Source organism: Erigeron canadensis, chromosome 4 (assembly GCF_010389155.1).
Source record: "Erigeron canadensis isolate Cc75 chromosome 4, C_canadensis_v1, whole genome shotgun sequence".
Lineage (NCBI taxonomy): Eukaryota > Viridiplantae > Streptophyta > Magnoliopsida > Asterales > Asteraceae > Erigeron > Erigeron canadensis.
The window spans coordinates 25,367,768-25,390,020 of NC_057764.1; the positions used below are offsets into that span (position 1 = coordinate 25,367,768).

At 32.7% G+C, this 22,253-nt stretch overlaps 2 protein-coding genes and 1 pseudogene across 2 annotated transcripts; all 3 read left to right on the top strand.

The window, feature by feature from the left end:
• The first annotated feature begins 6,776 nt into the window (after window positions 1–6,776).
• Window positions 6,777–8,958, top strand: LOC122594910 ((+)-neomenthol dehydrogenase-like). Its single transcript, XM_043767197.1, has 5 exons — window positions 6,777–6,887; window positions 7,001–7,247; window positions 7,799–7,873; window positions 8,140–8,319; window positions 8,433–8,958. The coding sequence occupies exons 1-5, from the start codon at window positions 6,865–6,867 to the stop codon at window positions 8,811–8,813; spliced, it is 906 nt and encodes a 301-aa protein (XP_043623132.1). The 5' UTR covers window positions 6,777–6,864; the 3' UTR covers window positions 8,814–8,958.
• Window positions 8,959–15,501: 6,543 nt separating this feature from the next.
• LOC122597230 lies at window positions 15,502–17,349 on the top strand (annotated as a pseudogene).
• A 1,571-nt stretch (window positions 17,350–18,920) lies between these two features.
• LOC122594911 ((+)-neomenthol dehydrogenase-like) lies at window positions 18,921–21,259 on the top strand. The gene is made up of 5 exons (XM_043767198.1): window positions 18,921–19,038; window positions 19,503–19,749; window positions 19,957–20,031; window positions 20,474–20,653; window positions 20,739–21,259. The coding sequence occupies exons 1-5, from the start codon at window positions 19,016–19,018 to the stop codon at window positions 21,117–21,119; spliced, it is 906 nt and encodes a 301-aa protein (XP_043623133.1). The 5' UTR covers window positions 18,921–19,015; the 3' UTR covers window positions 21,120–21,259.
• Window positions 21,260–22,253: the final 994 nt, after the last annotated feature.

Sequence of the window (22,253 nt, forward strand, 5' to 3'; positions counted from 1 at the left end):
AAAGCACCATTTCATATAATCTTTTTTGATAACATATTAGTAGTAATTTTAAATATATCGTTACCCAAATCCAATTTTATATTTCCTTTTCATTTTCTATATGCTAGCTTTTATATATATATATTTGAAAATTACTACTATTTTTTTTTTGTAAAGTTAGTTTCGATTCAGACGTGTTAGAGACAATTTTAACCAATGATTTGCTAGACCTCCAACTATCTGCTCATGGAAAATATCTTGAAATGAGAATCTTAATGCAACCATCATCAAATAGTTTAATGGTAAGAAAATTTGTTTTCTCACAAGAGATTTTAAGTGAGTTTTTAAAGATGATCACATATATTTAATTGGGATAGGCTAGGTGAGTTTTTCCTCCAAATAAGTGATAAGGGTTTAAATTCAAAATCTATTTGAAATGTTGGATCACTTGATATTCGTAATTAATTCACCCATTAATTAAAAAAAAAAAAACAAACAAAAACTACATAGGCCCCGTATGATTAATCATTGAATCATACATAACTCATTAATTGAACTGAATTATCTTGCATATTTAAATGTCCTTCACCAAACAGAAAAATGTTAAATGAAAAAATTAGTCGCAAAGCCAAATCTATGAATAGAATACTAGTATGGGGAGTGATATTGCTACAACATTAATTAGGCATCTACGATAAATATATAAATTTTATTGTACAGTGTACAACTGTATAATACCAATATTGTTGTAAATGACTAAATATTATTGTAGAAATATCATTTCCCATATTTACTAGGATATGTTACAATAAGTCTATTTTAATAGAACTAAAAAGGAGTGATAGGATATGATAAAGATGTTTATCAAAAATCAAGAATCTTCGAAGGTTGAAAAGCTAAAATTTGGAAGTATCGAACTATTCCTTGTTATGTGGGAAAGATGGACTTTTCACTTTATCTTAAAGTCTCGAAAATTATTCATAGTTGGTGATGACAACTGATCTACTCATTTATAACCAATCACTTTAGAACACCCCCAATATACATAGCATCACTTAGTATTCGACTTTGAATACGGTCCACACCATTGGGTCTGGGCCGTATTTGACCGTATTCAATCACGTATTAGGTTGCTCCGTGATGGGCAATACGGAGATGGAAGCTTATTTTCTTTTCTTTTCTTTATTATTATAATTATTTGCTTGTCTGAAATATATATCTATATATATATATATATATATATATATATATATTATATGTGTGTGTGTGTTGTATGTTTGTTTGCGTTTTGTATGGTGAGTTTTAAGTTTTCCGGCAACAAACTTCCAGCGGCGGTAACAATGAGGAAGAAGACATAGGAGTAATATTTCATGTTCTACCCTCTACTTTCATACATATAACTAGGTGAAACTCATGCGTTACACCGGTCTATTATATATTTCACATAATTTATTGTTAATTTATCGTAAATGACATACAATAAAAATAATGTTATAACGAAAGTACATATATATATATATATATATATATATATTATAATAAATTAGATGTTCATTATATATGTAAACATCTAATAAATATATTGTAAAATCTACACTTGAAGTGAATAAGATTACACTTGATATTTTTGTCTAAAGCCCCCATAAAAACATGGTTTTGGAACTCAATAAAACGCTCTTAATCAATACTATCATGTGAAACAACCTCATTAAAAATAGTCTTTAAGAGAACATCCTCATATGTTTGATTTGAATGTGGTTAGTAACTCATAAAATGTGTTATTACATTGGGAACTCAACTTAGTATTTGGTCGAAGTAAGCATTATATATGTTAGTGGGAAGGAGTGCTATTCGGCAAACCAATTGACCGAGTCGGCGGCCGAACAGTAACACCACAGCCGGTGTTACGCCGAAGGAGAGAAGGTGTGGATTTCGGCAAACTTCACCGAAAAGAGAGGGGTTGGAATAGGGGTTGTGGGGGCCACTAATGATCACGAAAAGCATGGCTATTCTTTTTGTTTCTTTTATCTTTTATATGTATGGCAATGGAAGTTATATATATCAATTTATATATACCATTTGTCCTAATATTTTGAAGTAATCTCAAAATGCTTTTCTGTTTTATTACTATTTTAAATTTAAATATATTTATTTGAAATACTTATAATATCTACTTAAAATACTTATAATACCCGTAATGAAATTAATTTTGTTTTCTTCTAATATCATATATATATGTGTGTGTGTGCGCGCGCGCGTATAGTCTTATAAAGAAGTAGAAAAAGTAATCTCTATCTTTTTTACTTTTTTTTTTAATGTTTACATTTTAGTCCCTATGATTTGATTTATTTCATGTTACTAGATAATAATTATCCTTTTTTTTGAAAGGTGTGGATCATTTGCTTGCAACAGAGGATCGTTGTTTTAACTGGGTCCGCGCTAGAGAGCCCTCACTAAACCGCCCGAAGGCACGACATTTAATTGGGGTAAAACCCTGCCTCCTCTGCAGGACTCAAACCTGATTCACTGGAGAACTTTTTGTGAAATTCCTTTTAAATGTATTTCTCATGTCTCGAATTCGAGACCTTTAACATGTAAAGCTGGTGCTCAACCATTGAGCTATAATGGGAAATACAGATAATAATTATCCTAAATTTAAAAAAAAAAAATGATAATAATTATCCTATATATGTTAAGATGTTTTTTCTTATCCATCTGATACTCTAATTTATTTTTTTTCATGTTATTAAGATAATAGTAATTTATTCTAAACGCAAATTAACCATACTTCTACACTAGATCCATACGATATATTTACAGCTTTTTGTTCAATGAGTCATCACGATGATTCCCTTTTACAGGGTGAGGGGCATGATATCCAAAATGATACACTGTACTAGAGGGTTACCGATTATTATAACCCGGATTTAATCCGGACACTTAAAAACATGTTTTATTATAATTACAAGATAAAAATATTTGTAATAGGTAAATTTTGATGTTGATATCGAATTTAATAAAACTTTTAAAGTAACAATCATTTGAAGGATTCAAAACGCCGGTACATATTGTATATTCGAAACTTTTGGGTACTTGAATTAATACACATATAAAAGTGGTTTTCAAAAAACGAAGAGTCGACAATGTTAAGATTCATTGTACAATTACTAATAAAAGAACCATACTTGCGATTGCGATAATGCGAGTAAAAGATACGTAAGATAAAATAATATATAAAAATTAACAATTGGAAAGGAAAGAAAACAAATTAAAAAAAATTGTTAAATTAAAAGAAATTTACTTTTTGTAATATGACAACATCTTTTTAAAAAATAAGATGTATAGACAATTTTAAGTTTGCCACATCAAATATTCTCCAAAAATACTTTTTAAAAACAATCCTCTTTTATTTATAATAGAGATTTTGCATATTACATTCTTAAAAACTTATACATTATATATTAAAAACAGTCCCCTGATTTTTCTAACAGCAAGGTATAAATTTTAATGCACCCAATTAGTTTTTACTGACAACCCTAAAGGCTGTCACTAACAAAACCCTATTTATTTTTGCATATACAACTAAAACCTAAAATCATACATACTGATTTCATGGAAACGAATAGATATTAAGTCATAGTCATGACTTTTTGTAATATTCCTCTAAATTAGAAAGCTTTCTTGAAGTTAATTTATTGTGTGAGGCCCCATAATCTTCCTAAATCTTAGTGGGACGAATGGTATGAACCATGAACATCTACAATCTTCTTATAGTGTCGTTGTTGACCCACTGTGTTGGCGGTTGGGGTAAATGTTTGAACAAACTCAACAAAGCATAATCAAGTACTATATTATTAACGACTTTGAGTCTTTGACAATATCATTATTATTTTTATTTCATCCCACAAAATCAATTTACAAATCTTAAAAGTAATAGTCTTTCATTCAATAAACTTAGAAACATGATCCACTTATCGAGATGGGTGACATGTGTGCACTAAACGATTTTTACAAAGGATGGCAAGAAAAACTCGTACACGACGACGACATGAAAAGCCGAAACTTGACTTTTTGAGCTGGGTTCAGGTCTAATGTTTTAGGGCCGGTTTACTTTTTATGTGGGGTGGGGAATAGAGACTATTAGATGCAAACCCAAATTCTTCAAGCCCAGCTCAAACCCATATACCCGACACATGTATATACCCGACATATGTATATATTAAGCTACACAATTATAATATGGGAGAAGAGAATATGAGGCTGTTAGTCACCTAAGTTGGATGAAAAATCCTCCACATACAATTTTTTAAAACATAAAAAACATGGGGCCTAAACATTTATTCAAAATATTAAACAATTAATATGTTAGAGGTTTTTCACCCAAGTTAAGTGCATTACAGCCCATACTCACTTTTCCCAAATAATATTTCAATTTCCAACTGGTATTTTTAAGTCATATACACGGGTTTTACAACATTATTAATATGAATTTCATTTCTTAACGTGTTTGGTTGTTCAATGATGAAGAAAATATCATTCCGTTGGAATGTAAACATTCCCCCATTTGATGAAATCTCCAAAAAATGAAAAACATTCCGTCAAATTTCATTCCATCAGATTTGAATTCCTTTAACAGATTCTATTTCTTCCAAAAACATTATGTGAACTAAATGCGCCCTTAGAAGATTTCAAGTATGAAATATTCTTTATCTTTAGGATAAAACAAAAAGGACACAAAGGTATGAGTCGCAATTGTCACTACTTGCAATTATCAATTAAGACTTTGACAAGTGACCATACCCCGAAGTGAATTTTGTTTATAAAAAAAAGTTCAAACATTGTAAGAAAGTATTTGTCTAATTGTTCAACAGAATTATATATTTGTAACTTTAATATTTATTACGTTGTTGTATAAGTGTTTAATTGTCCACTAATCGGACCAACGATTTTGTATAATTGTAAGATCAAGTTTGTACCATACAATATTAGCTTTGTAAGATCTTTACTAGATCATCTATGTTAGCTACTTTTAAGATATTCAATTCGTATAAGAAATGAAAAATACGTTGATATTATAGACCATTAACCATAAATTGGAAAATTAAGCATTATAGCTTGTGAATCAAATTTTAAATCTTAATCATATTTTGTCCCGTAATTAAAAGTGGTCACAGAATGTATAAACTAGTTTTATTACTCCTATAGCTAATCGGCTAATCTTTGACTATGTAAAGGCTTCATAACATCTTTCTTGATCACTTAGGTGACTAGCCTCCTATAATCAAGCCAATGACTAATTGAGTGCTATTGATTTACTGTACTATGTGTATTCTGACAAGCCTTGATACTAGGGTATGTTGAGACTTTTGTGAATGGAGGTTTAGTAATCATGAAATTAAAAGAACCATACTCAAAGGGTTACCGAGTTCCGTATGAGTCAAAAAGTTTATCAAACACTAACCAATGTATGGCTATGCAAATTATATACGAGTATCATGCTTACCAATTATATTGTATTCGGAAGCTAATAATGACTTTAGGTACCCAAATCATATTATAAGCACGGGTAGCAAACATGCTTATATGGTCTTCTAATTATAACAACTCAATAGGAAACAATTTCACAAGTCCGCTACCAGCAGAACTCCTAGCAAACTCAAAGGAAGGATCGTTATTACACTTATCATATGATAAAGACTTTAAATTGATTTTTAGGTTAATACATCATTACCTTTATACAATATATCTGATATTTGAGCCTTACTTAAAAACCATAGCAAAACAGATGCATTTTGAAGCTAGAGCTTTTGTTAATGGGTTAAGTATCTTGAGATATATATGTAACTTGTACACATTTTTTCTATTGTGTAGAACATATTATCATTCCGGATGTAATTAACTTGCAAAATTGAACGAATCGTGTAAGTAACAGGCTAAATTCCGATGTGGGGTTACTCATTGTGCCACGTCTCAGATGCTAGACGGTGTCACGTCAGCATCCAGCCGATTTCTTACATGATTTATTCAATATTGCAGGTTAATTACATATAATGAACCGGATGAAAGTTTTTTCGCACAATAGAAAGAAAAATATATAAATTACATACATTCCTATATAGTTAACCCTTTGTACATATCACATTTTCTATCTAAAAGGCTAAAAAGCATGTACATCATCCAAAATTAGTTAATTAATCTAACTAATTACATGGTGACATGAAATTCAGTGTATTGTTTGGTGAATGTCGACCACAAAAAGAAGAAAACAACATTGTAAATTTGTAATCTGAGACTTATATAGTACAGGTAGTAATCTGACAAAATAAAATGTAAAAAAAAAAAACAAAACAAATCATTTTGTTGCAGTTATCGTTTTAGATAAAAACAATATACGTTCACTAAGGCACAAAAAGTTGAATTAGAATTTAGAAAACAAACAAGCAAACAAAGATGGACAAAATCTAATTTAACTTTTAAACAGTTGACCATCTGACAGATTTATGAAAAAGGACTACATGTAATCATGTATCGTTAGCAAAGAGGTCCTGTAGTATGCTTTATAGCTGGGCTTTTAGCCTGTTTATATTTGGGCCCCTATATAAATCTTTAAATCAAACCAGCATTTTTAATATAGTGGGCTTTACAACAAGTATTTTTCTTTTATTCGAGACTTTGGACTTACATGAAAAATCAAAATAGAGGCAAAAGTCAAAGGTCAAAAATAACTTAATTTATACGTGGCTTAATTTGATGAAACCAGACTTGTGAGCTCTATCTTCAAGTTCTTCTTTTCCTTTGTATTCCATTTTGTATTTTTTTTTTATGATCTTTCACAAACAAAGAAAACCATATAAGAAAAATCAAGAAAATCATTAACGCTTAGGAATGTCAGAATCTGTAAAAGATAGGTATTAGCATGTTAAAAATAGTTCATCCATCAACCTTTTTGGTACATAATGAAAAATAAGCTATATATATACAATAGTCAAATATATGATTATACATATTATTTGTTGTGTAGATATGCAGTGGTAACAGGAGCAAACAAAGGGATTGGATTCGAAATCTGCAAACAACTGGCTTCAAATGGGGTCAAAGTAGTGTTGACTGCCAGAGATGAAAACAGAGGGATTGCGGCACTCGAGAAATTCAAAGGGACCGGTATTTGCGATCTTGTTGTGTTTCATCAGCTTGATGTGTGTGATCCAGCTAGTGTTGCTTCCTTGGCTCAGTTTGTGAAAGACCAATTTGGAAAGCTTGATATCTTGGTATGCTACTTCACAACTCTGTTGTTCAAATCTTGCAACTCATATACGGAATAGCATATTGATATAATTGGTTTTAGTGACGTAGCCAGGAATTAAGGTCTAGGGTGGAGCGGGAATTTTTATCTTTTCGTTCTATTAGTTTAAAAAGAAGGGTAAATGTCTAGTCCCATAGAGAAATTTTTCCTTTTAAGCAACCCTACCTGGCGGTGAGATCTCAGAAACTTTGGCTGGTTGAATATGCTTTTGCTCCCACCAACTCGCTCTTTAAAGGGCAGGTGGCTAGTGGGCTGTAACCCATTATTTTAGGACTAAACTAATACATTAAGAAAAATAAAATTAATAGATACATAGAGTTTTATAGACACTAAAGAGACTTATTTTTTTTTTTGTACGTTGTCTTGCAAAGGTAGGTTGTAGTGTGCTGTACCAATTCCAGCGTTACAAATTCTCATACTTTCCATTGTGTTAAGTTTATGTCATCATACATCCTCTGCAATCGTGCGCTATCCGCTTGTGCAGTAAATTTACTAGTTCGAATGCATCATGTATAGGTTAACAATTCTGCGATCGGTGGGGCTATGGCAGATGAAGACGCTTTGCGGGCTTCAGCAACCCCTGGTAAAGAGGCAAGTGATTTAACATCCCCATCTGGAACATCTACTCCTCTAGAAAACAGTTTGATTTGATACATACTTTAGGTGGACATTTTTAAACTATTATGTAAGTAAGGCTTATTTTTATTGATTTCTTTTTACCATTCAACAGTCTCTTTGTATTAATATGTATGGAAAAGATTACACAAAAGGATTATAAACAAAAGGAATCTTGATGAAATGTATTCAGTTTTTTGTCATATATCTGAGGGTATTGGTGATTTTCTCTTTCGATATAGAATACCATAAATATGACCGATTGGAAAAAGATATTGACGGAGAGTCATGAGTTGGCTGTACAATGTATACAAACAAACTACTATGGAGCAAAGAGAATGATTGAGAATTTCACCCCTCTTCTTGAATCATCAGATTCCCCAAGGATCGTTAATGTTTCATCGTCCATGGGAAAGTTAAAGGTACGTAATTCAAATCACATTATGCACACGCCCACAAGCAAACTGCTTTTTTTAACTGATTTATTGGAAACTCATATGTTGAGGTAGTGCATATATTTGTCTATATGTTTCAGAATGTGAGAAATGAATGGGCTAAAGGCATTTTAAGCATTGTTGAAGACCTAACAGAAGAGAAAATAGATGAAGTGCTTGATGCATTTCTGAATGATTTCAAAGACGGATTGCTAGAACCCAAAGGGTGGCCTACTTTTATGTCAGCATATATCCTCTCGAAAGCAGCCATGAATGCTTATACAAGGATTTTGGCCAAGAAATACAAAAACTTTTGCGTAAACTCGGTGTGTCCAGGCTTTGTCAAAACAGATTTGAACTATAACAGAGGCATACTAAGTGTCGAAGATGGTGCAGCAACTCCAGTTAAGGTAGCATTATTTCCCGAGGGCGGTCCTTCTGGGTGCTTCTTCGATAGAAATGGTGTCACATCCTTCGAATGATCGAATATATGTGTTTCGTATGCATGATTTTACAATTGTGTGTTTATATATGACTTTTACTTTACGGGGATGAATAATGGTTATTGTAAGCACTTTAATAAAAATCATAATATCTATCTACTACTAAGTGAATATTGTATCTTTAGATGTGATTCATGGTTCTCATTTTACAAAGACAGCTGAGCTGACTTGACTAGATGTTCAATTGACAAATTTTCTTCAAGTCAATCCGGGCTAACTTTGATCGTCTACTTATGTATCGTTAAAATCATAATTGAACAAGTAGCCGAGCAACGAGGTTAATTATATCCGGGTGAAATGGCGGAAAGCGGGCTCAAGCCGGGACCTCCCCTATTTGTCATTTACTGGTTAATGCAATTTAAAAGAATTGAAATCTTTTCCAACCCAACATTTGCATAAAAAGGTTAAATCAGTCGATGTAGTTTTTTTGACCAATAACAATGGTAGAAGTTTAAAGATGATTCATTAGTGATTATTGATTCATTTTCATATTTAGTACCATTACCCGAACATAATGTGATGGAAAATTTTACAATCTAAAACTTCAATAAGAGAATAATAAAAGAAATTAAAGATAATTAGTCGTTAGAAATAGATTAGAAAAAATCGTAGAAGTTTTAAAATGTTTCCATTAATTGAAAAATATATGTTTTGAGAAAACAACATAGTTAAGAAATTTTGAACCAACTCCACTTAGGTGGGTTAGCCAGGGTATCTTCTAAATCCACTATGTGGGTCTCGGAGGTGAGTTTTTCCCAAGGTTTCAGGTCCAAGTTTTGGGTTTCTCATCTCAAGGTATTTTCCACGAGGAGGGAGTTGGAGGTCCAGCGATTTGTTGGTTAAAGTTGCCTCCAGCACGTCTGAATCGAAACGAACTTTACAAAAAAAAAACATAGTTAAGAAATTGGGAAGTGATTAATCCTCTTATTATATTGAATTTAGAATAGTGACATCCTAAAAATCTTCAAAAAAATAATAAAAATTTTAAATTATGACAAGTGTAATTTACTTATCTTCGAGGATTTTTATTTTTTAGGCTATTTTATAAAGGTGGTCGTGGGGACTTACTGACCATAGTAAACTCCTTGTTGTACCAAAATAGAGATTTGATTCAAACGACAGTTGAAAAGAAAACGAGATCAACGGGAATGAGGTGGTATAATCTCACGCTTTAATTTAGGTTTTTTCACTTTTTTTTATTATATATGATTACTTACTAGTGTTATACTCGGCCGTTGGCCGGGGATAACAAAATGTATGGGAAAAAAAAACCCAAAAGGAATATACTAAAACAATAAAAAGAACAAAAAAACAAAAGAGAATACAAATAGTAAATGAATTTTTTTTTAAAAATGAAATATTACATGTGAAAAAGATATAAAAACCAAATGTTTAAATATAAAAACGAATATATAATGCAATAAAAGAAAAAGAGGAAAAGACATAATATATATATATATATATATATATATATATATATATATATATATATATATATATATAGGATAGAGATCAAATGAGAAGGTACCTTAAGGAGAGAAGGGTGAGAAGATTCGTTTTTAATTTTTTTTAGCTTGTTTTTTAAACTTTTTTCCTTTTTTTCACTTTTTTCATTCTCTCTTTAATTAACTTATTCAATATAAAAAATTTTAAAAATATTTAAAAATATTTTTTTTCAAAGGGCGTAGCTCGTAAGCTATAAGCGAAGCCTCTCGGCTTATGGCGGAGCCATAATAGCTAAGGGCGAAGCCCGTTAGGTAGATCACCCCATCAACGATCACCCCCTATGACCTATCACCCTCTATGACCTATCACTCTCACCAACTACCCCTTATTAATATCCTTAAGGGCGAAGCCCGTACCGTTTCCTTACATGTATAACTTACTAACTCGGGTTAGAAAATTTTTATTTTTATTTATTTTTTTAAATTTTTCTATGGATTGAATTAGTTAAAAAAAGAATATAAAAAGTGAAAAAAAGGAAAAAAAAATCTAAAAAACAAGATAAAAAAAATTAAAAATGAACATTTTCTCCCTTCTCTCCTTAATAACCTTCTCTCTGAATCTCTACCCTATATATATATATATATATATATATATATATATATATATAACATTTGAATAAAAATATAGCATTTTATAAAGTTATAAAAAAACAAAATGTAAAGTGTAGAAAAAGTATAAGAAAAATGTTAAAAAAAAATTATATAAGGTTAGGGGTAGGAAAAAAAAACAAACAGAAGGCAGATAAGAAAAAGTATACATAGGAGGGGGCAAAAAATAAAGGAAAAAAGAAAAGAGCAAACTGCAAAATCCAAAAGGAAAACAAAAAAAAAAGAAAAAAGGAAAGGGTTTTTGAACCACGAACTCCTATCCCACAGGCTTAGACACAAACCGCCTTACCAAGTATGACCTGTTATATTTTTCTGCCAAATTATATATTTAACTTAAAACGAAAGTAAAAGACAAGAATGGTACTGTTCACGCGAATTGATTTTAAATAGGTTATAATATATGGTGGTGTAATCTGATGGTGAAATCATTCGATGGTAGATGGATTTATGAATAGATTTAATATATAGATTACATATTTACATATATAGATTACATATTTACATAAATACGTATAAATATATGTTCTTGATTAGATCTGGTATCGTTGGGTGTTGGACTATTGGTATTAAAAAATAAGGATAAAATGATAAATATACCCCTTGATTAAAACTGTAATTAACCATTTTTAATACCTGTTGGTGATGTGGACCAAAAGTGTTGACAGAGTGTCAAAGCTGGGGATGAAAAACGTAATTTCATGAATCTAAGGATGAAACGTGAAGGTTTGTACAAACTACAGGGATGGAAATTGTAAATTATTTTTGTTTTAAATAAGCATATTAAAATAGTGAAAATAAATGTAAGATATATACCGAAGATATAATTCGAAAACTTGGAGGACTAAAAGAGTAAAAGTCCATACAAAGTAAACGTGAAAAATGTTGTAAATCCAAAGCATACCTTTACACGTGAACAACGATTTCTTAACGTCTTCTTTTTTCTTCTTATCAGAGTTATTTTACAAAGACTTGCTGTAACATCCCAACAAGGCGGAAACTTGAGACATTAGTAGAAAAGCTCAGCGTGACATGGAAATTAAGTAGAGGTACTAAATGCATTCAAGGATTGAGTAATCCATACATAATTCAAGTACAATTACAAGTTAAGGATCAAATAATGCACAAGGAGCACAACACCATCAATAGTTTACAAAAGAGATAGTCCAAATGATGGCTAACGATCCTAGGCATAACCCATAAACGGGTGCAATGAATCACGGATCCACAAAGTCCAAGCTCAATCATATCAAATGCAATTCAATCATCCATCACGTCTTTGATTCACTTGATTACCTGAAAAGCGTACTAAGAAGCGTCAACATAAAGTTGGTGAGTTCGTAGGTTTTGACTATAAGAAACAAGTGTCGGGATAATAATCGTTTAACCTTGATATGAACATAATTATATCATTAAATGATCATAAAACCTTGAAACCTTGATTTGGATCGATAAACGATCACACAACCTTGAAACCTTGATTGGGTCATTAAATGATCTCATAATTGGGATCGTTAAACGATCACCAAGCCTTGAAACCTTGATTGGATCATTTAATGAACCCCATAACCTTGATACAAACATATACAATCACACAACCTTGATTCACAATTCAAACGAACACATAACCTTGATACACTAGCCAAACAATCATATAACCTTGATTCATGATTCAAACGAGCATATAACCTTGATAAACTAGCCAAACAACCATACAACCTTGATGACATACATAAAGGAACATATAACGATCAAACTAAACTATGAACACGATGTACACTTTTCACCCCAAAATCATGTAAAGAAAGGGGCTATAAACTCACCTTGGTTTCCAAGCAACAATAACGAGTTAACAAAGGGTTATTAACGCTCACCAACCGCTACGAGTCCACAACCTATGAATGTATATCATAATATCATCAAAGTCAACTCTATAACCCTAAACAAGTTGATTTAGTAAGTTTAAACCGAGTCACAAACCCACAAACGCTTAAACAACTTTTCCGAGTAAGAACAAGACACTTTGACAAGACATTTTTAGAAATGAAAATGGATTTACTTCAAAAGGATTATACCATGAGAAAGTAGACTCTCCCACGATTTCAACGATAGGTCATACGTCCAAAAAGGACTTACGGATCAAAAGATATATGTATATATATGTATATAGTTTGAGTTAAAAATCTCAATTTTGGTTCCAAAACTGACTCACGACTTTGAACGAATGTTTTGTCTTGTTTAGAGCACCAATAAGGTCATAAGAGGACATTTCGGAAAGGTCGGGACGATCCTAGGATAACTAAAGTCGAGCTAGGAAATGTTTCAATAAATAAAGGCACCAACTGCGCCGCAGTAACAGACTGCGCAGCAGTGTTTCTTCACTGCGCAGCAGTGTTTCTTCACTGCGCCGCAGTCAAGGATCCTGCCCAGCCACTGCGCCGCAGCCTGGAATTACTGCCCAGCAAGCCCAGGTCTGCACCTGGTCGACCAGCAGCCCCCAAATGAGCCAAACACTACCCCAAGACCTTCAAAACCAACCCATGAACCCCCAAAACTAACACTTAACCTCAAATTCGACTTTGTGAAGCTCAAACACACATAAATGGACGTGGGTAAACAATTCCCAACCCACAATTTCATTCCATAACATCAATTAGATGTTGATTTTCGGCCAAGACTTCACCAAGAACACCAAAACCCTAAGTCGACCTAAACCAATTTTTGAAGGGAAAAAGACTCACTTAAGGTATACACAAGTATTTTTAGACATGGTTGGGCATAACCCACTTCATCATTTCGACCCATTATCAAATTAACAAGAAAAATTTGTTTTTAACCCATTTAGCAACAAGAACCCTAATTCGACTTTTGGCTCAATTCGTGACCCGAAAACACTTGAATATGATTAGAAACATGATTATAAACATGTAATGGTGAATATGAGATAGTTTTAACTTACCAAATCTTCCACCAAAGTGTCAAACCCGAAAATGACCCGAATTGGATGATTTCTTGCACTTATAAACCCAAATTTTGATATGTTGATAAGATGATGATATAGATGAATAACCCTAACAAAATCTTGTTTGAAACATTTAATTTGATGTATTAATTTTAGAGAGAAGGAGGAGAGTGCAAGAGAGTTAAATGCTTTTGCATTTAATAGAGAGAGAGATAAGGAAAATGAATGAATGAGAGGGAGAGAGGTGTAAGACTTTGGTTGGGTCATGGGTATGGGTCTAGGATATGGGTTGGCCCATGGATAGTTCATTTACTTAATCAATCTAGTTACACCACAAGTTAGCAATCGACCGTTACATTAACGACCATTAGATCTCATAAAACACCTTGAATATTATGTAAACACAACTTGACTAAAAATGATCATTATATATATATATATAAAATGCATATTCACCTTGAACACAATTAAATCATAGCCAAACTCGATCATATATAGAGTAAATGATCATTATTAATCAAATGTACACAAAACTAACGGGTCAAAAAAAAAAAGAGTCAAATTTCTCGAATGTTACACTTGCCATGGTAAGGAAGAAGGGGGCAACATGCACACTTGGATAGCACAGTACAACAGAGAGTTGTATGCTGTGTTCGGGAAGGATAAATTGGTCTCGAAAAGAAATCTATTGATTCTCTCCTAATTGGTTGGAAGAATATATTTGTCTTAAATGAGCATATTAAAATAGTGAAAACAAATGTAAGATACATAATGAAGATATGTCAAACTCTTGAAGGACTAAAAAGTCAAAAACTTGATTATTTTCACCGACTAAGTGTCTATATATATATAGTTATGAAAGGAATGTTATGAAGTTTTTAAATCCAATATGAAATGCTAAAAGTATTGTATTTTCATAATAATGAGTTTATCCTAGATTGCTCGTAGATAAATTTAAAATAGTAAGCAAACATTTAAACTTGAAATCGAGAGTAGGATTAGGAATGTAAGTTAAGATTTTTTTTTTTTTAATATATTTTACTAAAAGTTAGTAAGCATTCATATAAAAGGACTTAAGAAATTATTCATTTTAACAATCTAATAAACATGTTATCGGGTTTAAAATATGGTGAAAATAGAATAAAATACAATATAATACAGAGTAATAAAAATATAATAATTAAGGAAAGACTCAAAGAACTAAAGGGAGGGTTTTAGAATAATAAAATATTATGTTTTAAATAGATAATCTGATTATTGCTCTTATAAAACACAAATAATCAGAAAAATTATTTGGTTGGAGAAGTGATTATTTGTGTTTACATAAAGAAAAAACATGGTTTTAGAATAATTATTTTCGTTTACATAGAGAAAAAACATAATTTTAGAATAATAAGCAAGAACATGTTTATTCAAAAGCAGTTTTCAAATAACAAATTTAATTTAAAAATGCATTGCCAAACACTCTTAAATAAAACTTATAAAAAAGTGTGAGTATCATCACCAGTCACCACTATATAATAAGTTCATCCTAATTAGCTGCTCTCCTTCATTTCATAATTAGTTAAGTAGCTCAAGGTGAAGCTCAAATTAAATGGCAGTACAAAAGAGGTATTAGTAATATTCTCAGTTACACTGGTATTCAGCCATTTGATAGATAGATAATGAAGAATGAGCTATAAATATAGTAATAGTTATATATTATATATAGTGGGAAGGGAATATGAGGCTGTTAGGCACTTAAGTTGGTGAAAAACCCTCACATATCTTTTTTTAAAGGGATTATTACCAATGGATGTAACTAACTATGACAAAATATCTATATTATGTAATAATCTCGTAAAATGTTTATGTAATGTAATGAACTTTCAAATCATGGTTATTGTATCAGGGTATATGTGACAACCATATAATCTGCCACGTGTAAGTTTTTAAATGATTAGGTACATCCAATAATCGAGATTTGAAAGTTACATAAACTTTTTACAAGATCTTTACATAACATAAACATTTGGACATAGTTAGTTACATCCATAGGTAATAATCCCTTATAAACCATAAAAATCATTGGGGCCAAGCATTTATTCAAAATATTAAAATATTGGTATGTGAGGGGTTTTTCACCCAAGTTGGGTGCATAACAACCCTATACTCACTTTTTTATTGTATATTATATTTTGTGTAGATATGCAGTTGTAACAGGAGCAAACAAAGGGATTGGATTCGAAATCTGCAAACAACTTGCTTCAAATGGTGCAAAGTAGTGTTGACTGCTAGAGATGTAACAGGGGGATTGAGGCACTCGAGAAATTCAAAGGGACCGATATTTGTGATCATGTCGTGTTTCATCAGCTTGATGTGCGTGATCCAGCTAGTATTGCTTCCTTAGCTCAGTTTGTGAAAGAGCAATTTGGAAAGCTTGATATCTTGGTATGATCACTATTCTTTGTTATGGTGTTACCTTCTGTTAAATTTTTCTGGTTTCGTCTTTATTTCTTTAAAATAAATTGAACCAATAGATGTATAACTATAAAACCAATAACATATAGTATATATTTTCTTTACAATAACAACAATGGCATCTAGTCATGTATAAGAGGGGTAGGGATGGTGAAATGTACGTAGACAGTCTTACCTTTATCATAAGGTAAAATGACTGCTTCCAGAAACATCTCTAGAACCTTATAAAGGGTGGATTTATGTATAGGTTAACAATTCCGGGATCGTTGAGGTTTTGGTGGAAGATTCTCCAGGACCCAAGACCGATGGGTGGAACAAGATAATTACCCAAACTTACGAGCTAGCTGCACAATGTATGCAAACAAATTACCATGGAATAAAAAGAATGGTTGAGCAATTCATTCCTCTACTCCAATTATCTGATTCCCCAAGGATCGTTAATGTATCTTCCCCCGTTGGAAAATTAGAGGTACGTGATTAAAAATGATCGACTTCTACTACATGCATCAGTATACTATATAAAAAGTTTTTCTTGATAGATCTAAAGCACATTTGATGACCTCGGATATTCATTTAACCTTATGGCGTCGTAAATGGCAGGGATTGAAAAATGAATGGGCTATAGGAATATTGAGTGATGTAGATAACCTACAGAAGAGAAAATAGATGAAGTACATGATGTATTCAATTCCTTAAGGATTTTAAAGAGGGAGTGTTAGAAGCCAAAGGATGGCCGAATTCAATGTCAGCATATAGACTTTCAAAAGCATGCTTGAATGCTTATACAAGGATTCTGGCCAAGAAATACGCAAGTTTTTGCATCAATTCTGTGGATCCAGGCTTTGTTATAAGATATTTGACCCATAATATGGGTGTTTTAAGTGTCGAGGAAGGTGCAGAAACTCCGTTTAAGGCAGCATTGCTTCCAAACGGTAGTCCTTCAGGGTGTTTCTTTGATAGAAATGGTGTCACAACCTTTTGAATTAATGCATCATATGCTGTATGCATTATTTGGAAATCGTGTGTTTTTGTTTAATCATCAGTTAATAGGTTAATATCAATTGAGTTTTGGTTTACTGTGATATGTGTGATAACCTGTCAATTTATAGGTTGTGGGTCTAAGGCTCCTGATAAACACCTAAGTTCAGTTGTGCCCTGCACTGCGTCGATTATTATATTGCGATGTATGCACTAACGATTAGGTTCTGTTGTTTGCGTATGTTGACTGTGTTGTTGCCTGATCCTTGGTGTTTAGGAAAGAAGCTTGTGTCCAAAGAGAAGTGGAAAACTAAGCTGTTCGGGCTTAACTTGAACCTGATTGCCCGAGTAGGAGTCAGAATAAGGTTGAGGCTTGTCTTCAAGAACTGACATCTCAGATCTTGCCATTGCCGCTGGTTAAAAAATAAGAATTCCACATGTATCCACATGTATCTGCCTAGCTTTGGTAGATTTCCCCCAACACAATCCACAGAAATTCCACATGTATGCATGCGTTAAAGCTGCTTGAGACTATTTACGGACTAGAAGGAAAGACTTTTTCGCTCGAGTGACTGCGTGCCTGCCAGAGTTGGAACAGCTTAGCGTGATCCGTATGTAGTTAGCAGTTCTGGTTTTATTATTTCGGCTATTGGTTTCGCTGTGAGGGCGATCCTCACTGCCGAAGCCATGCCCTATGTAAGTATGGTTTTACCGGTTGAGGCAAGGGCTTCGGGTCAAATAAAGACAAAAAAGGATATGTCAGTGACCTAGCACGGCAAAGCACTCTTCGAGGGCATGGAATGTCTCATTTTTTGGGCATGCAAAGGTTCGAATCCTTTTACTCCAGATTATGAACACCCGATCGGATCTGTCAAAAACAACCGACAGCCGAACCCAACGAGTGAAGTATACGTAAGGAGTCAGAAGAAAGCAAGCAATAAAAAAAAGAAAGATTTCACGGCGATATCAATTCCGTCATATCTGAAAAAAATTCCTGAAATAACAAAACGAATTCTGGCATCACCGAAAGGATCGAAACCACATTCGTAGGCCGACAATTTTTCCCCTTCTCCGCACTCAAGTTGCTGTCTTTCCTATGGCTTGCAAGATGCCATAGTGTTACTGGTCATCATACCAAATTGCTTCTTTGACTCATTCGATTGTACAATAAATATCTCATAACTCTAAGAAGAATATTGAAATGTAAACCATAAATTGTGACAAACATTGAACAACATAGTTAGTGACTTAGTGTCAAATAGATCAGGTTTTCAAAAAGCTTTTGATACATAGTAATATTATGAAGAGGTTTAGAAGAACCAGACTTGGGTTGTTGAAGCTAGTAGAGGCGCATAAACGGCCCAGAACTATGATTGCCCTTAAACAGACCGGAACCGGCCAGTTAGGTCTTACCAAGGTCCTTATAAACAATGGAGTAGGTAGCCAAATAAGAATAATATTATATTACATAGACACCCGAGTAGATCACAGGTCATAATCCCTATAATCAAAATTTGTAGTATAACAGAAGATTCTTTGGTTGTTAAACAAAACAATTGAAAAATGGTGGCAGGCAGGTAGGATTTTTAAATATACTCACTGACAAACAAATGCTTCTTGCTCCAAAAAAAAAGAACATTAAACTCTCCCAATCAAGCCACCAGAAATAAATGGCAGAATCTGGAATCCACAGGTATTGTCACGACTTTATCATTCTCCTGGCCATATATCCGATCAACATCTGTGTTCTTTTATTGCTTAATATATATAGATATAGAAGATAGGAGATACTAACATTATAGAAATCATATTTAGTAATCACTAATCAGTCATTCATAATATTTATTTTCTTAGTATAGATACAAGATTGTTTGTTTCTTTGTAATGTAGTAGTAATTATACTATAAATTTATCCAACAAGTAGTAATTATAACATTTATTTGTTTAAGATTCGGAAAAGTCAACCTTTTGTTGGTGGCTTTCGTGTGTATACATTTGTGGTATCACTTTCTTATCCTAACAACAATTCCTGGATCTATGTTTTACCATATTTTCGCTCTGATTTCTGTAGTCAATGCCTATATAAGTTCTGTTTTTTTGTTTCTGTTGTTGAGATGGAGCAAAACAATTTGAACATGTGAATGAAAATGTGTTTAGATATGCAGTGGTAACAGGGGCAAACAAAGGGATTGGATTCGAGATTTGCAAACAACTTGCTTCAAACGGGGTCAAAGTGGTGTTGACTGCTAGAGATGAAAACAGAGGGATTGCTGCACTCGAGAAGTTCAAAGGGACTGATATTTGTGATCTTGTTATATTTCATCAGCTCGACGTGGCTGACCCTGCTAGCGTTGCTTCTTTAGCTCAGTTTTTGAAAAACCAATTTGGCAAGCTTGATATTTTGGTATAATACTTCACAACCATGCTCTTAAATCTTGATATTTTGCACTTTTATCATATATCAGCCATCTTCCCTTAGTTCCATATACGAGTCGTCGTCCCATTTCATGGAAATTATAGATATATACTACTGACGACAGATAGGTAGATTGGTTAACAGGCACATAAAATGAAAAATGATCGTAATTGTTCACCTTTTGTGATATCACAGGTGAACAATGCAGGAATTGGTGGAGTTATGGTAGATGAAGAAGCTTTTAGAGCTTCAACAACTAGTGGCAATGAGGTATGTTTGTTTTGAAGTTTACCTTCTGATGAATTTATAAACAATCTTCTTTTTCCCTATAATGTCCCAGTCGATACATGTTTTGAGTAGATTATAGTTTATCGTTTAGGATATCTAAAATACCAAAAGGAACAGTAGAATATGTAGACAAAATTCAGTCCAATCAAGTTATATACAGATATGTGACTTTTTAATCCAGTTGATGGATTTAGTTGGTGTAGTTTTTCTGATCTTTCAAAGACTTGTAGAAAATGACTTTTAACATGGAATACTTGCAAAGATTAAATAGTTTTGCTAGTTGAGTACTGCATCTATGTGATTACGATATGTTGGATAACTGATCAAGTTATTTGAGGAAAACTTGAAGCGTAATGGTAGTTTAAACTAACGAGTCTTTTTTTATTCTGATTTTTCTGTTATTATTGTTGCATTTTCATTATAGGCTACTGGAACCCAAATCAAGATGGAAGGCATGTTAACTGATAATGAGGAGTTGGTTGTACAATGTCTGCAAACAAACTACTATGGTGCCAAGAGAATGATTGAGCATTTCCTTCCCTTCCTCGAATTATCAGACTCCCCCAAAATTGTAAATGTTTCGTCGTCCATGGGAAAGTTAAAGGTACACGATCCAACTTAATTAACACCATGTTTCTATAGCGGTGTATGTGATTGACGATAGTTAAATGATCTTTTGCATAATGCAGGGCTTGAAAAATGAATGGGCTATAGGAATATTAAGTGATGTTGAAAATTTAACAGAAGAGAAAATAGATGAAGTACTTGACCAGTATCTGAATGATTATAAAGACGGATTGTTAGAAATTAAAGGCTGGCCTACTACATTATCAGCATATATTGTCTCAAAAGCAGCCATGAATGCTTACACAAGGATCTTTGCTAGAAAAAATACAGCAATATGCATCAATTGTGTGTGTCCAGGCTTTGTTAAAACAGATATTAACCGTAATACTGGTATACTAAGTGTGGAAGATGGTGCAGAAACTCCGGTTAAGGTAGCATTGTCTCCCCAAGATGAGCCTTCTGGGTGTTTCTTTGATAGAAATGGGGCCGTATCTTTTTATTGACCACAAATTTAGAAGATTGTGTCTTTTCGATGATACTTGATCATGAAAACGATGCTTGTGAGCACGATTGTTGTTTTTGTATCTTTCGTTAGGACTTTTATATCTTCAGTATACTAAATAAAAGATCTTATTTCATGTCAGTGCACATAAGTCAATCACATTGATTAGCTGAAACAAGGTTGGTTGTAATCTCTGACTGTCTATCTTCTCTATTTTGTATGTATTTTTTTCTATCATAACCAAAAACAGAATAAATCACAACTTTGTGTTTAAGCTATTTCTCAGTCTACAATCTTTACTTAAAAAATGGCCACGAGTGCTTACACTGGGATTTTGCAAAAAAAAAAAAAAAAAAACGCAAACTTTTACATTAGTTGTGCGTGTCCTGAATTTGTTTGCTGAAGGTGTAGAAACTCCAGTTAAGTTAACATCGTCTCCCATGGTGGTCACTCGGGATGCTTCTTCGATAAAAATGGGGTAATATCTTTCAAAAGAACATATGATTTAGAGTGATTTTCATTTAGCCATTACGTTCAAAAAATAATTGTTGGTGCATATGTTCAGGTTATTTTGGATCTTTGATGTGCTCGCTATGTTCTGTGATGAAGTTTTCCCGAGTGTCGCAGTGGTTGTAATATTATATACATTTGGTATTATTATGAAGCCACTTTTATCTTGGCTTTGATATCTTTAAATTTACTTTGACAATAAAAAAGATGTTTTAATCCAATGTCACCTGATATTATAAACTCACAGTGACGTGTCATTCTTTGTTAGTATGACACTGAAATATTTTAATTAAAACTATATAGCATATTCAATGCCACTTCATGTAGAAGTTGATGCACCCAGAATTTCTGTCCCCTTGTTCATATATAAAAGTCTAAAGTCGAAGCTAACCATATTTTCTCTAAATGCTAAATATGTTTAGATAAAATTAAGATGAATTGCTTGTACTTAACTTCAACCTAAAAGCTCAAGTAGATTACAAGTGCCACAGAATATCACCGGTAAACACCTTCTTCATGAACCTATACACTAATTGAATGCCATGAACGTATAGTAGATTCAATTTTCCAGAGGTAGGCCAAACTGACACAGATTGCATAATAATATGATTACCGAAAACACGTG